Here is a 21,042-nt window from a genome sequence, read left to right as displayed (position 1 = left end):
AGGCTCCAGACTCCTGTTCCCTCATTCAGCAGCCAAGTTATGCAGATGAGAGATGGGAAACTCAAAGACAAGGGTGACAGTTCTGAATATTCTTCCCCCCTTCTGCAATGTACATGTTGATCCCCTCAATAAAAACAGAGGGGAGAATAAACTTCTGTATCCACAATACTGCCTGCTCCCACACCACAGTGAACTGCCTCCTTCAGGGAAGAGTGCCGGCTCAGCTTGGCACCTCCTCCTGGCTTTTGTTGGCTCAAATAAAACCTTTCGTGTTGTCTTAGCATCTGGGGGTTATATTTCTTTGGGAAGAAGGTCAAAGCCTTTCCAGGGTGTTTATAAAAACAGTGATTTACCCTCAATTCTACAAGGCACCCGCATCCTCCACGCTCACAGAAATTAGCAGTTATTCGACCCCTGGCAGCATCAGGACCCATGTTATAATAACTGGCTGAAAATATGACACTTGTCTACCTCCACGTGGACCCGACAGATGTGAACAGCTTCTTCTGGTCACCTACGTGTTGTTATATGGTTAAGAGATGGGAGTGGCTTCTTTAAAGCCCCCCCAGCATGCTGTGTAATGAACTCATGATGGCCATCTCAGCTGCTATGAAATCATTACAACCGGGATATGGTATCTGAGGTTTAAGTGTTCTTGTCGTGGCGGTTTTTAATGTTTGGTTTCAAAATACCAAACGTGATTAGTGAATTGCAAACTCTCTGCCAACCAAGTTCCTCTTTAGTAAGCAAAGCACTTTGCAAAAGAGTGTTCAAATGCAATAACAGTTTTTATTTGGGTCAGACCTGTCATACTGTCAGACAGGAGGTCAGACTAGATGATCATGATGGTCCCTTCTGACCTTAGAATCTATGAGACCGAGTCTTGCCATAAAGAGAATTTTATTTTAAAATGTTACTTATTGAATTCTTATGTTTATTTAAAAGGTCCGACACACAGAACGGAGACAAATGCAGAGTGCAAGCACATCATCGGACTGTGCTAGAGAAAAGTGTAGAGGAAGTGTGGCAGATATTATCCCTGTTTCAGAGATGAGGAGACTGATGCAGAGAGACTAGGTAACTTGATCAAGGCCAAAGGGTGAATCAGTGTCAGAGACGGGATTAGAACTCACGACTTCCTGGCTTTCTATCTTGTGCTCAAACACACCTGTGTCTCCCTAATCATTAACATTACAGACTGGGTAAACAACTGAAATATAAAATGCTCTCTCCAAACATGCACGCAGAAGAACCCGCAATCCAGGAATGAAGCACGTTTTTGACAGATTTACACATCCGTCCACCAACATGCACAAACCAAGTTCGGCTCCACGAGAGCAGATTGTCATCCCTGGGTTACAGCATCTGTCACACACCTTAAATTAAAAGCAACCCACTGGTGAAGGGAAAGCTGCCCTCTAGCTAAGCAGCACAGAACAGTTTGCTACGGCTTAGTCTCTGGGAGTGGAGAAGGGAAGGCACAGCAGGAAAGAGCGAGATTACCAAGTAAAAAGGTTACAGAGTAGCTGCCATTTCTACACGCGCATCAACTTCCAGCAAAATCCAAAAGACAAAATGAATCGAAAAAGGGTGATAAGGAATGAGAAGAGACCTGGAATCACCAGGCAGGGAAATTTCTGCCAGGAAAAAATAGAATTGTTGGAGCATTCAGATGACGTATAGAACATAGGATCCAGACAGAAGGGGATAAATAGGGCTTCCTGGTCAGCGTGGCTTTTAGCCTGAAGCATGCTGCTGTTTTTTTAAAAAGTCCCACTCTCTTTACTACAGCATTGATTCGCTCCATAGCCGAGCATCTGTTTTTCTTAGATGTGCCTCACTTGTCGGTACTTAGAAACAAATTCTTACAATACTTTGGAAAATTAAACTCTTCCTCTGTTCCATCCAAGAGGGAAAAGCTGGGCCTCTTGCCCTATAAAAACTTAACATTTCTGAGCATCCATATTTCCACTGAACATGCGCTAGTCAAACAAAGGCTCCCTTCAGCAAAAGAACAGACAGCCGGTGCTAAAGATCAAGGTTTTCACCCCCACAAACTATTAACAAGGCCATTATTTGAAAGGGCCCCTCTCTCCATTCGCCTGCATCCTGAGCCACTGAGAAAGAAAGAACTATGGCATGGACAGGAATAGCAATTATTTCTTCTGTGTTTCCTTTCTGTCTGGGTTCTGGGGAGATGAATGCAAAATTCCATCTCTAACTGAAATGCTATTCACGACTTTCTCTCCCTCTGTAATCTGACCTGCTCAACTGCAATACCCTTTGACCTACTAATGTCTGAGGCCTGGAATTACTGACATTCCTGCAAGTTTGATACTTCTAAGCCTGCCCTTCCCAATATTGACACAGCTTTGTTCCAGCAATCCATGTACAAAACATGTGTTCACACATACATACATGTATGTTGTGCAGGCACAGAGGAAAGCACCCATCCTTTAAAATACACACGGATCCTTGAGAGAGAATAAAGCTTTCCAACAATTTCTTGGTGTCAATATTTCAAACTCTTTGAAAGTATTAAAGGCTTAGTTGCATTGCTAGAAGAGTACCTGCCTTTAACGTGACACACTCTGGTTACGTTCAGTAAAATAAAGCGCTATTACTTTGAACAGCAGTAAAGTGATTCAACATGGAAACGCTCATGACTAAATACTGCATTAAGCCACTTCAAAGGGACTCTGCATGAACATGCCCCACACACGTAAATATTCTGTGGTTTTATTCTGACGGAATTTTAATAAGTCCCTTAACAGGCAAACTAACTAGGGGCTTCATAAACGTATTTACCCCTTGTGGAAGTAGAGAAAGAACTGACAGGGATTTGAAGGGGATTTCAAATCCACGCAGTCTCCTTATGTGAGCAAGAGTCAGGCTAGCTGTAACCCTAATAACGCGAGATTTGTAGAAGCAAGGATGGTGTGAGGTGAGTGGGAAAGAACTGTGAGAGAAGTTGTTGTGACCTTGTGTTAGATAAGTATGGAATGTAGACTATAGTCTAAATTGAGGAGGAAAATAAGATATCAGGATGACATGTATAAACAAAATGCAGCTGTTGCCCGTTATTGTATGTAACAAAAGGTATAAATGCTTGCTGTAATTGTTTACCTGTGAGAGACTTGTTTTGCTCTCTCCCTCCATGCAATTGCTATAGATAATAAAGTATCTGACTTGCTGCACCCAACCTGAGAGTGAGAAATCTGTTTTTTCTCCGACACCCTCCAGTGCTACTGCACAGGGTACTGGCTAAGGCCTGCACTGTTTCGATATGGCACAGTGACCCTCTAAGGAACTCAAGGATGTGAGACATAGAAGGCAGAGCTTCACATGGAGGATGCTGGACCTCCATAGTACACATCCGTCAACAGCCTAGGAAACTCATTCAGCAAGTCATCATTTCCCCTGGTAATCCCAAGCAGCCTCCTCAAGTTCTGTCCAGCGGTTCTTGCAAGAGGTTTCTCTACAGAGGATTCCACAGCCAGCATTTCCATGGATGCTCAGCACTGACCAACACTGCTGAGCTGTGGCCTTGTGTCACCATGTAGGAACAGCTTCTTTTATTTTGTCCCCCTCGTCAAATTCATCCCCTGGACCTGCCAAAACCCTAGGCCATGCTCTTTTTATTTTTTCCCCTTGACTGCACTCTCCTCCTCTTCTTTGTGTTCTCCCAATCACCCCTCTACCCTTCAGTCTGTCCGAGAAGCTGCTGCCAAAACCATCTGCCCCACTTCTGTCATCCTGAGCATATTTCAACCCTCTTCTCTAACTGCTGCACTGGCTTCTCCTCAGCCTCAACAACTCCCCTTCCATGTGTATTTCTGACCTCATTTCTTCTGACACCCTTCTCCTGACCACTCTGTTGGCCCCCACTTCACTCCTGACCAAGGCTGTCTTTCACATTTTCTCTTATTCTAGGAATAGTCTCCAGTCTCCACCATGATATCTGCCAAATGTGTCCCTAACTCAGTAATATTTAGTGCTCAGGGATCCATACCAATGTTAAACAGTCCTCCTCCGATAGGTAAACAACCCCCATTTTCCAGACATTAATACTGAGGCAAAGAGAGGTTAAATAATTTACTCAAACCACAGCAAGAATCAGCAGCGGAAACAGGATGAGAACTCAGGAAGTCCTTGGCTCCTAGCTCTGGGCTCAGTCCACACTTCATAAGACCTACTTGTGTAGGTTCTTTTATTTGTGACTATAAACTACAAGATCAGTCTATTGGGAGTGGCAAACTGAATACGTTTTAATGGTGGTCTGTGTCCTTTCCATGCAGAACAGCTCATCTTTCATCACTTGGCACATGGGCTCAAGTGCTTTTATTTGCCTAGCAGTTATTCTTTCGTCATGGTAGATTTTTGCAAGCAGGTGCACTTCAGATTGAGGCTTTCAACAGAGTCTATCACTGTGTGCTCCAGAAGGAAAGAAGCAAACCCACACAAACTGTACTTCAGGAAAAACTGAAAAATACATCCAAAGGGTCTACTAGTGGGGGAAAGGCAGTCCTGTCTCCAGGTACTACTTCTTAACCATTGTTTCCTCTTCTTAATACTAAATGTAATACTCATGGAAGGTGCTGGATTGATATGGAAGCTCCCCATTTACCCATAAAACAGCTGCAAGACATGCAGCAACAGTGCTAGGTGCCTCAACGATGAATCACATCTACAGGTAAGAAGGTAGTTCAGTCTTCATGGCTATTATATCCTTGGCCTTGCTGTTAAGTTCTGGGTACTGGGGTACGGACACTTGTCAAATAGAGAATAAACTGAAACCTGCCATCTCGTTTCACGGGGGCCACTCAATCAGGCAGTAATTACCTAGGACATTCCAACCAGTGACCTAGTTAAAAGGCTCCATATCCCAGTACCAATCCCCTGAGCTATCCATTCCCACTTAACAGTGGGCCTGTTTTTAACTGCTTTCCTCCTATACCTCTGGAATCAACTTCTGAGACTGACTCAACTGCAGGCATCACGTTTCTGTTTTGATTTCATTAAACTCAATTTCTCTCTTGCCTCCTTCCATAGACTGATCAGAAGACAAGTAATAACAGCTGTGTCTGTAAGTGACTCTTCAATATGACTTAGTGTATTCATTCTCCGTGGTACATACAGTGTTACGTGTGTGTGCGCGCAAGATGTTAGTAGCATCACTACGATGGGACACTAGATGGGGAGGGCTCCGAGTTACTACAGGGTATCTTTTCCCAGGTCTTGCCCACATGCTCAGGGTCTAACTGATCGCCATATTTGGGATCGGGAAAGAATTTCCCCCCAGCTCAGATTGGCAGAGACCCTGGGGGGTTTTCCATCTTCCTCTGCAGCAAGGGCACGGGTCACTTGCAGGTTTAAACAAATGTAAATAGTGGATTCTCTGTATTTAAGTCTTTAAACCCTGATTTGAGGACTTCAGTAACTCAGCCAGAGGTTGGGGTCTATTACAGGAGTGGGTGCATGAGGTTTTGTGGCCTTCAATGTGCAGGAGGTCAGACTAATGACCATGATGGTCCCTTTTGACCTTAAAGTCCATGAGTCTTTGAGACTTCTGCATGCCATAGCTGTTTTTCTTTTTAGCAGAGGGAGAAGAGAGGCTTGGGATTTTTTTGTGATAGAAGACACAAGTACCTGTCTGCCATCCTGTCCCACGTTTGTCTGTCCTCTCACTACTGTTCGAATATTGTCATCCAGCCTCCTTTGGGGAAAAGCAGACAACGTCAACATAACCCACTGCATACATGGCACAGATCGGTTGTGAAAACCAGTGCACAGAAAGAACAAAATTGTACTTGGGTTGGTTTGTTTTTAAATGGTGCTGACAGCATAAAACTGACATTTTTATAAATACCTCCGATTCTCCTGAATATTAGCAACAACACTGAATATTGGCAAAATATGAAAATTATTTTTAAAATCCAATTCACTTTTTGCATTTTGCTCCAGTTTGCCCAGTCTGATAATATTGGTCATTTCCCTTTCTGGTTCTCCTGCACTAGAGCAGTGCTTTCAGGTAGACAATCCTTTCTTCAAAGTAAAAAAAATGTCACAACCCCCTTATATTTTTTATTCTTACCTTTATAACAAACGTAAGAATGACAAAAATAAAGCTTATGCACTACAACTATTACTACAGCTACGATGTTTGATCTCATCAACAAGAAGGTTTTGGCCACCGAAGTTATTCTGGGAGTTTTGTTTTTCTTTGCTTTAGAATTGTAACACAATTTTCAGTGCCGAATTGTCTTTCGTGAGGTTGAGAAACACTGCATTAGAGCAATCTTGTTTGAGTGGCACACACTATAGGAAAGAGTTGGATGAAAAATCTAACAACCATATGGCCACTTCCCAATTATGTGACAATGAAAGGAAACAGAGCCGTACTTACCTTATTTTCAGTCTGATTTTGTTCACAACTTCATCAATGTTTGCCAAAGACTGCAAGATAAAAAACAATTTTTCAAAAGAAAAATGTTTTTTCGCTACATACACGCAAATCGGAGACTCTAACTTCCCTTTGAATAATACTTGGCATTTTCTTTCATAGCACTTTAGAAAAGTGGTTCAGTAGCATAATCCCCCTTTTATAGACAGGGAAACTGAGGCACCAAGTAGTTTGGTGACTTGCTCAAGGTCACATAGAGGTCAGTGACAGAGCCTGGAACACAAGCCAGATCTACAAACTACAATGACTCTTCAACTTGCCCCTGCACATGCATAAACACGCTGAGTACAACTACGATTTCTCTTTGCGATTTTACGAATCCTCCTTCAGAGGAAGCAGTTAAAGGAAATGGTGATGGTGACCTCTAGTGGATAACGCAGTCAAAAAGCAAATAGGATCAACGTATGTTAGGGTTCAACCTTACAGTATTTTGAACTTCAGCAACCCCCAGAGGAATGCAATGGGCCCCAAATGCCTGAGATCCAGGGCAATGAAGGATGCCTGACTGGTATCTGGGTGTGAGCAAATCAAGCAGAACAAATTGAACAGAAGCTCCTAAAAGGAAAAATCCTACTGCCTGCTCTGCTTCTGCAGTCATCCCAAACGCAGCAGAATCTAGGGAGTTCCAGCAAATTTTCAGGAGCTCACCCAAGGGCCCTCCTCATCTCAATAGACCTCCCAACCCCAAGCCAAGCCTAGTTCGTGGGTTGAACTAGGGAAGGATTCAACGCCACTAGATCTCCCTTCTTTATCCCTGAAAGGAAACAATGGTTTTAAAATCTAGTCTGATTGTGACTGGACTTGCTGACACTTCACGTTCAAAACATCCCTGGTGTGGCTAGAATCCTTGGGGCCTCCCAGTATATTGATCCAGCAGGATCTGAAATTCAACTGCAAAAACAAACAAACCCTTGCATAGTGAAACTGTTTCTTTCTAGAGACCAAAATGGAAGTTTCATTATATTTGAAACTGCAGCTAGCACATTGGGAGACGGTCATTCTATTTCACTAGGTCTGAGTTTAAGAAGTAATTGCCACTGAAAGTCATAATTTTGCTGCACTTTAGAAAGAAGCCCTGGGTATATTTTTAAATCTGTCTTTCCATGGACATGCAGGGGGATTTACACATTGAATCACCATTAAGGTTACCCCATGGCTCATGGGACAGCAGAACCCCAAGCATTTGACTTACTTGCTCAGTTGGAAAGAGAGTATTAATATACTCCACAGCATTGAAGTCTGCCCTGTCCAGTGGATCTTGGCTGGGAAACACCTAGAGAGCGGGAAAAGAAACACAAAATAGCAGCTTGATCATCTGTAACTTAAACAGTATCTGTTATTTTAATAACTAAAACACAGACATGGGATTATGTTTAACAGCATGGTCCTGACAGGTCTGCATGGAGAGCAGTCAGGCCTTCATTCAATGGAGAATAAATAGTTTTTGTGATTAAACCCCTGGAGGTCTTTGTGCTATTAAAATTCCTGCAGTTATCAGACTGGGTAAACACAGATGTAATATATATGCACATCCCGAGATTCAATACCAGCACAATCAATCATGTGCTACAAACTCCCAAGAGACAGAAACTATTAATTATGTATCTAAAACCATGTTGATCTTTTCATCATTGCCTGGAAATTAAAAGCTCATGCTGCGACCATGCCCTTCTCTTGGGTAGGGCCATCTGGTGAGAGATGGAGACTTTGTCTTTCACAAACTTGTAATATCAAACATGATAAATTAAGAAAATGGTCAAACCAGATCCCTGGAGACCTAGATTTCACCCCATGCAAACATGGAAAAGAGAGAGGGTCAATCTGTTAAATGATCTAGTTATCCCAGAAAAGGAGAAAAGAGCAGCAACTCTTTCTAATCTGTCTTCAGGGGGTGCTCCAATGATCCAAGTAAGGTTGTTAAATTATTTTTCCTCCATCATAAACTAAAATATGATGCATTACCTTCCCAGTTACGTTTGTTCTGTGCCATGCAGACATCAATCCCTCCCTCCCCAGTCTAAACCACGTCCTGGATGTACAGTAAATCACATCAGCCATTGCGCGGTGTCACCCATGTGCGTCATTCTAGTCATTCCAAGCTGGCTATAGGCAGCTGCATTAGACAAAAGAAAATCCTACACAAAACCTTCAATTCAAACTTTTTGCTATCATAGCACACGGAGTATCTAAATTTGATATGCTTTTTTCAAAGAGAAAATCTAGTGTTTCTGAAAGGATTGTAACTTAGAGGGCCTCACTACTATTAATATGGGATTTGTCCACCTTTCAGCTGAGGAACTTGGGGAACTAGAAACTGAGGCACAGGAATATTAAATGATGTTCTCCAATATTACACAGCAAACCAGTGGCAAAATCAGGAACAGAAGCCAGGTGGCCCGACTCCCTGATCTTCTACTGGGCAACACAGACAGCACAACAGATCGATTGTGATAGCGAATAGTCTTGCCAAAAAACTAAACAAAACTCTGTCTCAGATTCCTACTCTAGCTGGGAAACTGCAGTTTGACTACTAACTGTTTGTGTCTTGCTACCGTCTGCTGTTTCTAGAGGCAAGCAGTGACAGTACTGATAGTTCTTACGAAAGATTAAGGTTGGCGATGGCTGCAAGGAGAGTCATGGATTCCGGGAGATTTAAACACATCCATCAGATTCAGGATGTGGGGAGAGGATTGTGGTTGGCAGGTGACTGAGCAGACACACAGCTAAGCATATTTGACTGAGCATTTGACGAGAAAAGCTAATAGTACTGTAAGCTGAGTGTGGCAACATTGCAGGGGCACAAATGAACAGACCAGTGAAATCGAACTGAGTGCCTCTAAGCACTTGACCAGCAAGGTACTACAGGACAACCAGATGGAGAGGTGATGGAAAGGCACCACATAAAACTAAGACAATATTTATGAAAAAAGTATAGCATCTCAGGCTTGTAATAAGGGTAATGGGGGAGGTCATAATACAGTAGAGAAGGGGCATCAGCCTGGGTCAAGCTTCCTCAATCACTACGGAAAAGTTGCAGGAAATGAATGTGTTACTTCACTGCAGTATTCTCTAGTGCAGCAGAATGGTGAAATCTCCCTTGCTATCCCTGACAGCCTGCCTCCTCTGCTGATTCATATCAGCCTTTACAGCCAATGTCACCTGATATAAAAAATCCCAGGGGAGTGAAAAATCATTATTTTATATTGATTTTTTGAAGTTTGTACAGATTTTCTTTTTTAATCAGAAAATCCAACATTTTATTTACAAGACACAGCATTAGAAAATAACTGTGTGACTTCATCACTAAGATGCAGGCGTAGGGCTGGAAAAGACCACTTGAACCATCAAGTATAGCAACATTACAATTAATGCATTAGCTAATGAATCCAGCATCTTCCCCTCCCCTCATCTGCCTGTTGCAGAGCTGGGACATGAACTCAGATTTCTGAACCCCAGCTTTAACCATAAGACCATCCTTTGTTCATTCCCAGTTCTGTGCCTCCTTTCATGCAATCCCCCACACCCAGCACAGTCTTGTAATTAATATTTGCTAAATATTCCCTTTGCCTCCTTCCAAACACTCCTGGAGAGTCACTCACTTTGTGAACCTTTCTACCTGAAAATCACTTGCTATTCCGCACGCAGTCCTTTGACTGTAAACTGTTCTGGATATTACTCCTGGGGGAATTCTGCGTCACTGTGCACGTGCAGAATTCATGTCCCCCGCAAATTTATTTGCTTCCCCACAGAAAAATGACTTCTGATGGGGAAGCAAAGGGAAACCCACAAGAGCGGTCATGAGCCTCTCCCCAGCAGTGCAGGCAGGTTGGTTCAGGCACTCAGAGCAGCAGGTAGAGACATAAATCACCACTAGGACAGGGGCGGGAAGGCTGGGCAGTCATGCGTGTGAGAGGAGAGAGAGACTCTGTCCCTCTTGCTTGCTATTGCGGCACACTTGGTGTGGAGAGCCAGGGCTTTGGGTTGTTTCTGGGGAGGTAGGTGTGGGGCAAAGCAGAATGTAGCAACCTACCTGCTTAGTGAATTGTTCCCATCACATTTGTGAATTCCCGCAGGAAGATAAAACAGGAGTAAAACTTTTAAGGCTCCTTTACATTGCCAGAGTGGTGTAAAGGACAATATGGTCTTATACATGCTTATAGTGCTTTAGTGATTAGAACTGGTCTAAATTTTTGGACTGAAAAAAATTTCTATTAAAATGTGCTCCATGAATTGTTTGGTTCTTACCTTTCTGGAGTTGGTCAGTAGCCAATATAAATTGTGAGTTTGATTTCCCAGCCCCCACTTCCTCTTCAGTTGCCTATGATGTAACACTGAGCATACGGCTGCATACATTTGTTGACTAGTAACTAGAAATAAAGGGTCAAACCTGGTGACATTACTATTAGGCAAGGGGGGTTGGGGATTTCTTCCAATGCTCCCCACTCCCATTCTCCATCCATTGTATTGTAGTTTAAATAAACTACCAAAATAATTGAAACTGGCATGATTATATTGCATTAGTTTGACAAATAAAATGTGCAGAATTTTAAAATATTGTGCACAGAATTTTTAATTCTCGGTGCAGAATTTTTAATATTTTTCTGCAGAATTCCCCCAGGAGTAGGATATGGAACCAATCAGTAGATTGGCAAAGTTTCCTTGTTAGAACCATTCAACTATAGCAACATGTAAAAAAATATTATGGTTATAGCAAAAGTGGAGATTTACAGACGCACATTTTAACAAAAATGTTACAATCTTTGTCTAGTTCCCTAAACAATCTTTATTGGCCCAAAACAGTGGGAAATTGTGCTTATGTTGTAATTATATTGAACAGATTTGAGCCCAGACACTAGACCAAAGTCAATCTCCATATAAAACTCCCCATCTTAACTCTCCATATAGAACTTAAAATATTTTTGAGAGGAAAAGGAAAGAAATCTCATCACCCTGAAGGAATTAAAGCTCTCACTAAGGTTAATGGGCCTACTGTTTTGTGTTGTCTAGGTGGCTCTCTACCTCTAACACAGGGATTATGATACATCACAGGCAAGACCTGAAGTCTTCAACTTTAAAATCATATGCAATAAACAAGTTTATTTACCTGGGATGCTAACTTTTTCCATTACTCTCAGCTTGGCCACTGACAGTCAGTAGCGCCTTTGTTTATAGCCAATTTCATTCTCATGTTCCTAGTGCCATAGTTGGTTGAATTTCCAACAGTGGAGCAAAATATTTGTTTTAAAACAATTGTTTTCATTGCTTTTTATTATTATTTATAAGAACATTTGCCATTGGCCTTAGAGGCTTTTTTTATAAATAAATATTTAAATGTGGGGCCAAATTTGAATTAATAGTGTTCCTTTAACTCAGTCCTTGCAGGCACTTAAAATAAAGTGTCACTAGCAGAAAAAGGCACAATGAGACCCAGTAGTTGGAAACTGAAGTGAATCAAATTCAAAAGTAAGGTGCAATTTTTTTATTTTTATTTTTTTAAAACAGTGAGAATAATTATCCATTGAAACAACTCAGAGACATGGTGGATTCTCCAGACTGGCTATCATTCTAAAAGATATGCTATAGCTCGGAGAATATTGGATGAGGTTCTTTAGTCTGTGGCATGCAGGAAATCAGACTAGATGATTATAATGATCCCTTCTGCCCTTAGCATTTATGAATCTATGAAATGCAAAGTAGTATTATTCCAGACAAGTTCCAGTTTCCATTAGACCTCAGGATTAATTTAGCAGCTCTAAAGTTCTCAATGAAAATGGTTCAACTGTTCAGCATCTTCCCCCCTATCCCATGTGAAGATCCCAAAGTGTCTGGAATATTGCTTTAAACAAAAACAACAACAACTCGTTAACCTCATAGAAAAAATGACACCCACAAGAACAATGACAAAGAAATGCTGCTGCCTTCCTTATTGATAGGTGCTGTGCACCCCTGCCGCTGTGTCAGTCTCCATCACCCCCTCTAGCTCATTCAAAGAAAGTCTGCAACTTAACTTGTTAACTTTAACACCCAAGAGGGTCACCTGAGTGCTGTGTTGTGAGGCAGCTCCCGTTCCCTGCCTCTAGATTTTCACCTACAACAGGTTCCTCTTCAGACAGCAGGGGTGAAATCCTGGCCCAAGGGAAGTCAATGTAAATTTTGCCATTGATTTCAACAGGGCCAGGATTTCACCACAAGTTGCTGCTAATTCCATTGCACCTCCTTTGGCCCACAAAGAATTGTAAGGCATATCTGAGGACTCTGGTTCCAGGAGGATACATGTGGGCTGCTCACGTGGAAAGGGTTTTGAGCGCCCTGACGCATGCCACTGCAAATCAATGGCCTCCTATGAAAGGGTGGGACGGGGCGAAATCTCTCCAAGATCCAAATCAGCCAGGGGGTTCTTTTGTGCTTTACTTAAGCCTATAATGGTTGACAAAATCCACACACAGGTTGGCTCCCTCTACAGTCCAGGCCTGAAGCAACGGGGGGGGGGGGGGGGGGGGGAGAGAAGGGCAACAGGCCAAGGCATGGAGAGACATTTATTTACTAGGAAAGTTAATACTACCTGAACGATAAATAAATTAATCTAAGATTCCACCAGAATCCCAGCCCCCCCAGAGGAGAGCATCCTCGCCCTTAACCAGCCCATCCCAGTCCCCCCCAGAGGAGAGCATCCCCGCCCTTAACCAGCCCATCCCAGTCCCCCCCAGAGGAGAGCATCCCCGCCCTTAACCAGCCCATCCCAGTCCCCCCCAGAGGAGAGCATCCCCGCCCTTAACCAGCCCATCCCAGTCCCCCCCAGAGGAGAGCATCCCAGCCCCCCCAACCAGCCCATCCCAGACCCCCCCCAGAGGAGAGCATCCCAGCCCCCCCAACCAGCCCATCCCAGACCCCCCCCCAGAGAAGAGCATCCCAGCCCCCCCAACCAGCCCATCCCAGACCCCCCCCAGAGAAGAGCATCCCAGCCCCCCCAACCAGCCCATCCCAGACCCCCCCCCAGAGAAGAGCATCCCAGCCCCCCCCAACCAGCCCATTCCAGACCCCCCCCAGAGAAGAGCATCCCAGTCCCCCCCAACCAGCCCATCCCAGACCCCCCCCAGAGAAGAGCATCCCAGCCCCCCCCAACCAGCCCATCCCAGCCCCCCCTACCAGCCCATCCCAGACCCCCCCCAGAGAAGAGCATCCCAGCCCCCCCAACCAGCCCATTCCAGACCCCCCCCCAGAGAAGAGCATCCCAGCCCCCCCAACCAGCCCATCCCAGACCCCCCCCAGAGAAGAGCATCCCAGACCCCCCCAAACAGCCCATCCCAGACCCCCCCCAGAGAAGAGCATCCCAGTCCCCCCCAACCAGCCCATCCCAGACCCCCCCAGAGGAGAGCATCCCAGCCCCCCCCAACCAGCCCATCCCAGTCCCCCCCAACCAGCCCATCCCAGTCCCCCCCAGAGGAGAGCATCCCAGCCCCCCCAACCAGCCCATTCCAGACCCCCCCAGAGAAGAGCATCCCAGCCCCCCCAACCAGCCCATCCCAGACCCCCCCCAGAGGAGAGCATCCCAGCCCCCCCAACCAGCCCATCCCAGACCCCCCCCAGAGAAGAGCATCCCAGCCCCCCCAACCAGCCCATTCCAGACCCCCCCCAGAGAAGAGCATCCCAGTCCCCCCCAACCAGCCCATCCCAGACCCCCCCCAGAGAAGAGCATCCCAGCCCCCCCAACCAGCCCATCCCAGCCCCCCCAACCAGCCCATTCCAGACCCCCCAACCAGCCCATTCCAGACCCCCCCAGAGAAGAGCATCCCAGCCCCCCCAACCAGCCCATCCCAGACCCCCCCCAGAGAAGAGCATCCCAGCCCCCCCAACCAGCCCATCCCAGACCCCCCCCAGAGAAGAGCATCCCAGACCCCCCCAACCAGCCCATCCCAGACCCCCCCCAGAGAAGAGCATCCCAGTCCCCCCCAACCAGCCCATCCCAGACCCCCCCAGAGGAGAGCATCCCAGCCCCCCCAACCAGCCCATCCCAGTCCCCCCCAGAGGAGAGCATCCCAGCCCCCCCAACCAGCCCATCCCAGTCCCCCCCAGAGAGCATCCCAGCCCCCCCAACCAGCCCATCCCAGTCCCCCCCAGAGAGCATCCCAGCCCCCCCAACCAGCCCATTCCAGACCCCCCCCAGAGAAGAGCATCCCAGCCTCCCCCAACCAGCCCATTCCAGACCCCCCCCAGAGAAGAGCATCCCAGTCCCCCCCAACCAGCCCATTCCAGACCCCCCCCCCAACCAACCCATCCCAGCCCCCCCAGGAGAGCGTCCCAGCCCCCCAGGAGCCCCGCCGCCCGGGAGAGCAGCCCCGCCTCCCCCAGCACCTCTAACCCCCGGCCCGGCCCTCACCTGCTCTATGGCCAGCTGCACCTCCGGGGCCAGCTGCAGCACGGCCTCCAGCTCCTCCACACCCTCCAGCTCGTCCTCCTCCATCCCGGCCTGCCCCGCGCCGCTTCCGGGATCCGCGGGACGCCGGGACGCCGGAGGACTCTGGCCAATCAGCGGCCGCCCTGCCTGCCGGCTCCTGGGGGCGGGGCAGCCTCGGGATTGGGGCACTGGTCGGGGGGGGCAGGAGTGAGGGGGGCGGGAAGGGCAGTGAGGGGGGGCACTAGGGGGCAGTGCAAGCACTGGAGTGGGGAGACGGGCAGTGGGCTGCCAGCACTGGGGGAGGAGGAGGGTTCACGGGGCTGGCAGCACAGGAGGAGGAGGCAACACTGGGAGCAGTGGAGAAGGGGCTGGGGGCTGGCACCACTGGAGAAGGAGGTGGGGGCAGTGGGCTGTCAGCACTGGAGCAGGCACTGGGGGCAGTGGGCTGGCAGCACGGGAGAAGGGGGTGGGGGCAGTGGGCTAGCAGCACTGGAGAAGGAGGAGGGGGCACTAGGAGCAGTGGGCTGGCAGCACTGGAGAGAGGAGTGGGGTGCTGTGCTGGAGGCACCCAGTGGGATTTCTGGCATTAAGTGAAGGTCAGATACCAGGAAAAAGACAAACCTTTCCTTATCAGGGCCCTTGCTTTTGGTGTTAGAATTTGGAGTGGCCGGAAAGACTCCCAAGGGGGACAGGATGAGACCCTCTGAAATGTTATCACCCCTAAGCTTGAAGGGTGAAATTAGTTGCCCGAGGTTGGGAATTCAGAGAGAACTGGGAACTGAACTCCTGTCACCCAGTTCTGTATTCAGAGCACTAGAGCACTCCGGAATAAAAGATGTGTATTTTCTTTATAATGATCCTTCATTTATCAAAAGTCCATTATTCCTCCTGGTGCTAGAGTGCTCAGGCTGGCCCACCACCTTACAGCGCTAATGAAAATCTGTTTGTCTTGATTACATATTTCTGTGCATAGTTATGTCTGTCTTAAATCCTGTTTTCGTGTAGCGCAGCCGAACACTTGTGAATTCCACTCCAGCAGAGACCCCAGTTAACTCACCGCAGGTATTATTGCAGTGTGTTATATTCTGTTATAATATTTATTTATTTGTATTCCAGAAGCTCCTAGAGGTCCCCATGCATTAGGTGCTATGAAAACATATAGTGAGGTAGGGTGACCAGACAGCAAGTGTGAAAAATCGGGACAGGGGGTGGGGGGTAATAGGAGTCTATATAAGAAAAAGACCCAAAAATCGGGATTGTCCCTATAAAATCGGGACATCTGGTCACCCTAAGTGAGAGATAGTCCCTGCTCCCCCAAGCTAATGGTCTAACTAGACAAGACAGACAGGAACGGAAACAAAGGCACAGAGTGGTGATTTGCCTAAGGTTCTCACAACAGATCAGTTGCAGAGTAGGGAACCGAACCAAATCTTCTGATTCCCTGTATGGTGCCCGTTCCACTAGGCCATACTACTGCATCCTCCTCAGAAAGGGTGAAAACACAAGCATCAGAACCAGGTTGTAAGCGGCAGGATTTGAGATTGGGGGGAAGGGGGAGAGGAAAAAAAAACCACACATGTCTGTCTATAAGGCTAAACCTCGATGATGAGTAGCCCATGGAGTCTGCACATCCTGTTATAACCCCCTGCTGGACGATCCTCCTCACCAGTGCAGAGGAGTGCAAATTTCCCTATGGCCAACAAGCTCGTCTACTCGTTAGTTCCTAACTCCGCTGCTTACAGACCTTTGATCGCACTCTGGCTTTGTTTAGTTTCAGTTTTACATGGTGCCACTCTCCCATCTTGCCAAGCTGGCACTCTCAAAACCTGTTCTTAGCACTGAAAGTCAGAAACTCAAGGGTCATACCTTTGAGGATCTGGGCCTCAGGGCCTAACCTAGTTGTAGTTGTGACAGACCAACACTAACCTGTAATATCCTAAATGAATTTTATTGAATGAAGTTAAACCTTATTGAAGTAGAATGATTAATACTTTTAAGGGGTCCATTGTATTACAAATACAATTGTGTATGTGTGATTGTGGCAGTGTTCTCTAGTTGGAGGTGGAGGCTAATGTACTTCCTATGTTATCAGCCCTTTGAAGCCACCCCTGGAGAGGTGTACATATACTAGTTCAAACTAGATTGTCTGGGGACTAACGGACAAAGGCTTTTTGGATAAATAGTCTAGTTTTAAACTGGCTCAGGGCTTTCTTCCTGATCCAGCAAACGGACAAGTCTCCTGATCCATGGAGGACCCCAATCCTTGGGGTAGAGTTGGAAGGACTGGGCCTACTGAGGCCCTGTAAGACTGGGTGGTTGTTCTGAGCTGAAGCTGTGATGAACTTGTGACCACAAAGGAAACACTGTGGCTGGGGTATAGAAGGACTGTTCCTGCCAGAGCTCATGGTAGAATGGGGTTGGGGCCTGGTAAGGTTATTAGCATGGGGTAGGTTACTTTATTGTTTGTCAATGTATTTCCTCTGTAGTGGTTTACCTGAAGAATAAAATAGGTTTGCTTAGAAAGACCTGTGTAGTAACTTACAAATGTGGACAATTACTCTTGTCAGTCTCTGAAGAGAAAGCAAGCGGGTGTGCTTGGGCAGCCTGTCGCTGCTGGGAATCAGCCAGTTAAGGCAGGGAACAGTGCAGCATGGGAAACCCCAGTCCAAAGGGAGAGAAATACAGGTCTCCACTCGAAAAGGCTCAGCAGCTGGAAGCCTGAGAGTGGGGCCCTTGCTGGACCACTCAGGAGAAATACAGGTGCAGGGGCCGAGAACAGGGACAGTAATTACTCCTGTGAATAGTCCCAAAGATTCCTGCAAATACTTATATGCATGCTTCATTTTTGCACAAGAGTAGTCCCACTGAGTCCATGCAACTACGTGTGTGTGTGTGCGTGTTTCCGTTTGAGGGTGCGTAGCCTGCAGGCCTCACACACTAAGTAAGACTTTTATCCTGCAACAAACCTATTAAGCATATTGTACTGCAGCGATTTTCAAATGGGGGGCTGTGGAACACCTGCTGGTCACGTGGTTTGATTTTGCCTCTTTCCCAGCTGCTACATTGTATTAAAAGTAGATGAACCTACCTCATATACTTTCCCAGTATGACTTGCCCATGTCACAATTGCACTAGTTGCCCTCAGGGTGGCCATGTTCTACAATTAGGAACAGAAGGGGGACTCTGTGAAACAATGTCTTGCAGTGTGGTTCACATTCCAGGAAGGTTTGAGAACCCTGCTGTAATAATAAATGTAGCCCTTTATTTCTGATGTGCCACTTCAGAGATGGATCAGGAATTGCTCAATGCTCAAAATCTTAGTACACCCAGAGCACACTTAAAATCACAAATACTTAGCTTGCTCCTCTGACTACAGCTCCTCCCCATCCTTAACACTGCCTCTCCACTCCCCCTCCTTCTTGCTAACTGGCAGAGCCCTCACCTGGCAAGTTAGCACAGCTACTGTTGTTAACATTAGGCCTGCTAGCAGCTCTTACACGGTTCCTTCATCCACCCCACCTTAGCCTAGCCTCTCCCAACGTGACCCTTCTTCATTCAATAACTCATGTTAATTTTCACTTCCCACCACCACCTTTACTCCCCAAAACTTTCTGAAAAACAAAAACAAAGAAGTTAAATTTCATCTATATATAACACCAAAGACGTGGCCTTGGACTTACTAACCCTCCCCAGAATTGCTTAGAAGATAACACTGAACACACAATTAAACAGTAACGGTTGATGGAAAGCAAAGATTGTTATCAATGAAACATAATCAGAAATGCACACAGTGTCACAAGCGTGCTTTTGTTCTCCCCCATAATGTGAAATGCTGAAAGTAATACAGAAAATGGGGAAAGCAAATTAGCATAAAAATTGCCTATAAATAAATACAGATTTATATTACAAATATAAAAATAAAAATAGACTGGATTCTCCTACCTGTCCTGAATTATTTCAATCCTGGGATTGGTTTGCTCCTGTCTCTTCGGAAAATTAATTTCTTTTTTTGTTCACAGGATTTACACAATATGGGCAATCACAATACATGTTCCTACATGCTGCTGCTGCTTCAGTCCCACTATAGACTAACTCTCAAAGGTACAGTTTAAATGAGTTGGATTTATGGACTTGTTAAATGGACACTTTCACTTAAACACAATTGAAATTTCCCTAAATTAGTATAGCAGCCAGTCCCACAACCATTACTCATTGACCTCAATGGGGCTACTCACCTACATAAGGGCTTGATCCAAAACCCGTCAAAGTAAAGGGAAAGGCTCCCATTCACATCAAATTCAATAAGGACTAATCCAAAGTGCTCCACTTAAGAAGGGACAATCAGTTGCACACATACAAAATGGGAAATGACTGCCTAGGAAGATTTTGTTACACTTACATGTGTTTATTACAAGGTGGTGAGAATAGACATGGGGCAGTACAAAAATTATTGGAACAGGAGCTCACTTGTGCTGTTAATACAACCAAAATCTGCATGGGGAATAATCTGATGATCAACACACTATTTACAAAACATCCAGGGAAGTGCCTGACACTTGTATTCACATTTATTTACAAACTGATTTCATTATCTTGTGTGTCAGGTCTGCTTTGGTTGAACTCTACACAGATTTATAGCAGTATCAAAGAAAACCTCACTAGCAAGGAATCTTTATCTAGTGATTAAAGAAGGGGGCTGTGAGCCAGGGTAAATGGACATGTTCTCAGCTCTGTTTTCTTGTGCAAATGAGTTAACTTATTTATGTGCCAGCTGTCTTGCCTGTCAAATGGGGATGACCCAGTGGCTAGTCAAATTTTGGGGCCCAGTTGGAAAGAGAAATTGATGGAATCTGGTATTCTCTTGATGCGATCTTGTTTATTTGAAAGGAACTACAAAGTCCTGTTTCTCCAAACACAGGAGGAGCTAAGAACAAAAGGAGCAGTTCCTCAGCTTACAGCTCAAAGCCTCTTTAGTCAACAAGAGACCCAAAACCACTTTCTCTCTAGCTTTTTCCATACTTCACTCACAGGCTACTGCTTGGCTTTTTTGTTTTTCGCCTCTTCCTGTCTCTCTCTGTTCTCAGTTTCCAATTCCACTTGGTCACTCACAACACGCAGTGCAACCCCCTGCCCACATGATGCTTGTTTCTGGGCAGACTCTGATAGGCCTTGTTTTAGGGATGGCCCCTTAACAGTCTCTTACAATTTTAAATTAAGTATGTGTTCACACGTCAATTTGAATGCAATTTTAACTCAATCCCTAACAAGGGGTCTGTCTGTGCTAGCAGCACATCTATGGCAATGTAGCAGGGCTGCTGTAGCACCACACTGTACATACTTCCTACATCAACTAAAGGGGTTTTCCCCATCAGTGTAGGTAATCCACCTCTCCAAGGGAAGGTTTCTTAATTTACAGTCCCAAAGCCTCTTTAGCCAACACCAGACCAAAAGCTCTCTAGCTTTTTCCAGGCTAACACTGTGTTTGCAGGCTACTGCTTGGCTTTCTTCCTTTTTGACCCTACCTGCCTCCCTCTCTCTCTCTCTCTCTCTCTCAGGTTGTGCATGTTCTCTCTCACACCTGCTTACAATACCCAGTAGAATTAACCACACCCACATGGTACTAGTTTCTGGTCAGGCTCTAATAGGCCTTGTTTTAGGGGTAGCCCCTTAATCATCTCCTACAAATAACTTAATTGAAGGGTGTTTTCATACAACAGTTTGAATGAGGTTTTAACTGAACCCACAACAAGGTTTCCCCCACGTCACTGGGGTGCTGAGACTAAATTAATTGATGATTCTACCGCACTTTAAGCTCCTCAGATAAAGGATGTAATAGAAGTGCAAAGCTATATATTTAAACAGTCTAGTCTCTTATCTGGAAAGATGGAGATGATGCTGGTTATGGTACCTCTTCCAGTACCACACTGTTAGATACTCCTCCCTTTTGATCTTCCTACCATAGTTTCATCCTCAGATTGGTTTGGCAATACCAGAACTTTACATTTGCCTGCAAGGTTTGTGGGTTATTATGGCCAAACCTGTTTTACTACTTCTGAGTGCACAGCGTTACTTGGCAAAGTAGCTCTTGTGAAGATGAGGTTGGGTAGTTGCATAGCCGAATTTCCCACAGAGTTGCCACTGGACATTATTAATTTAATGCTATATGTGGCATCTTACAAATACA

At 45.7% G+C, this 21,042-nt stretch overlaps 1 protein-coding gene across 1 annotated transcript in view; it reads right to left on the bottom strand.

Moving 5' to 3' along the window:
- The window catches only part of VPS53 (VPS53 subunit of GARP complex), an 88,883-nt gene extending 73,959 nt beyond the window's left edge, over positions 1–14,924 (bottom strand). The window contains exons 1-4 of the mRNA XM_054008008.1: positions 14,841–14,924; positions 7,656–7,736; positions 6,407–6,456; positions 5,650–5,716 (exon numbers count right to left, since the gene is read on the bottom strand). Of these exons, the coding sequence (XP_053863983.1) occupies positions 5,650–5,716; positions 6,407–6,456; positions 7,656–7,736; positions 14,841–14,924 (282 nt within the window). The remainder of the gene's footprint in view (positions 1–5,649; positions 5,717–6,406; positions 6,457–7,655; positions 7,737–14,840) is intronic.
- Positions 14,925–21,042: the final 6,118 nt, after the last annotated feature.

Source organism: Malaclemys terrapin, chromosome 18 (assembly GCF_027887155.1).
Source record: "Malaclemys terrapin pileata isolate rMalTer1 chromosome 18, rMalTer1.hap1, whole genome shotgun sequence".
Lineage (NCBI taxonomy): Eukaryota > Metazoa > Chordata > Testudines > Emydidae > Malaclemys > Malaclemys terrapin.
This window is presented reverse-complemented; position numbering and strand designations above follow the sequence as displayed.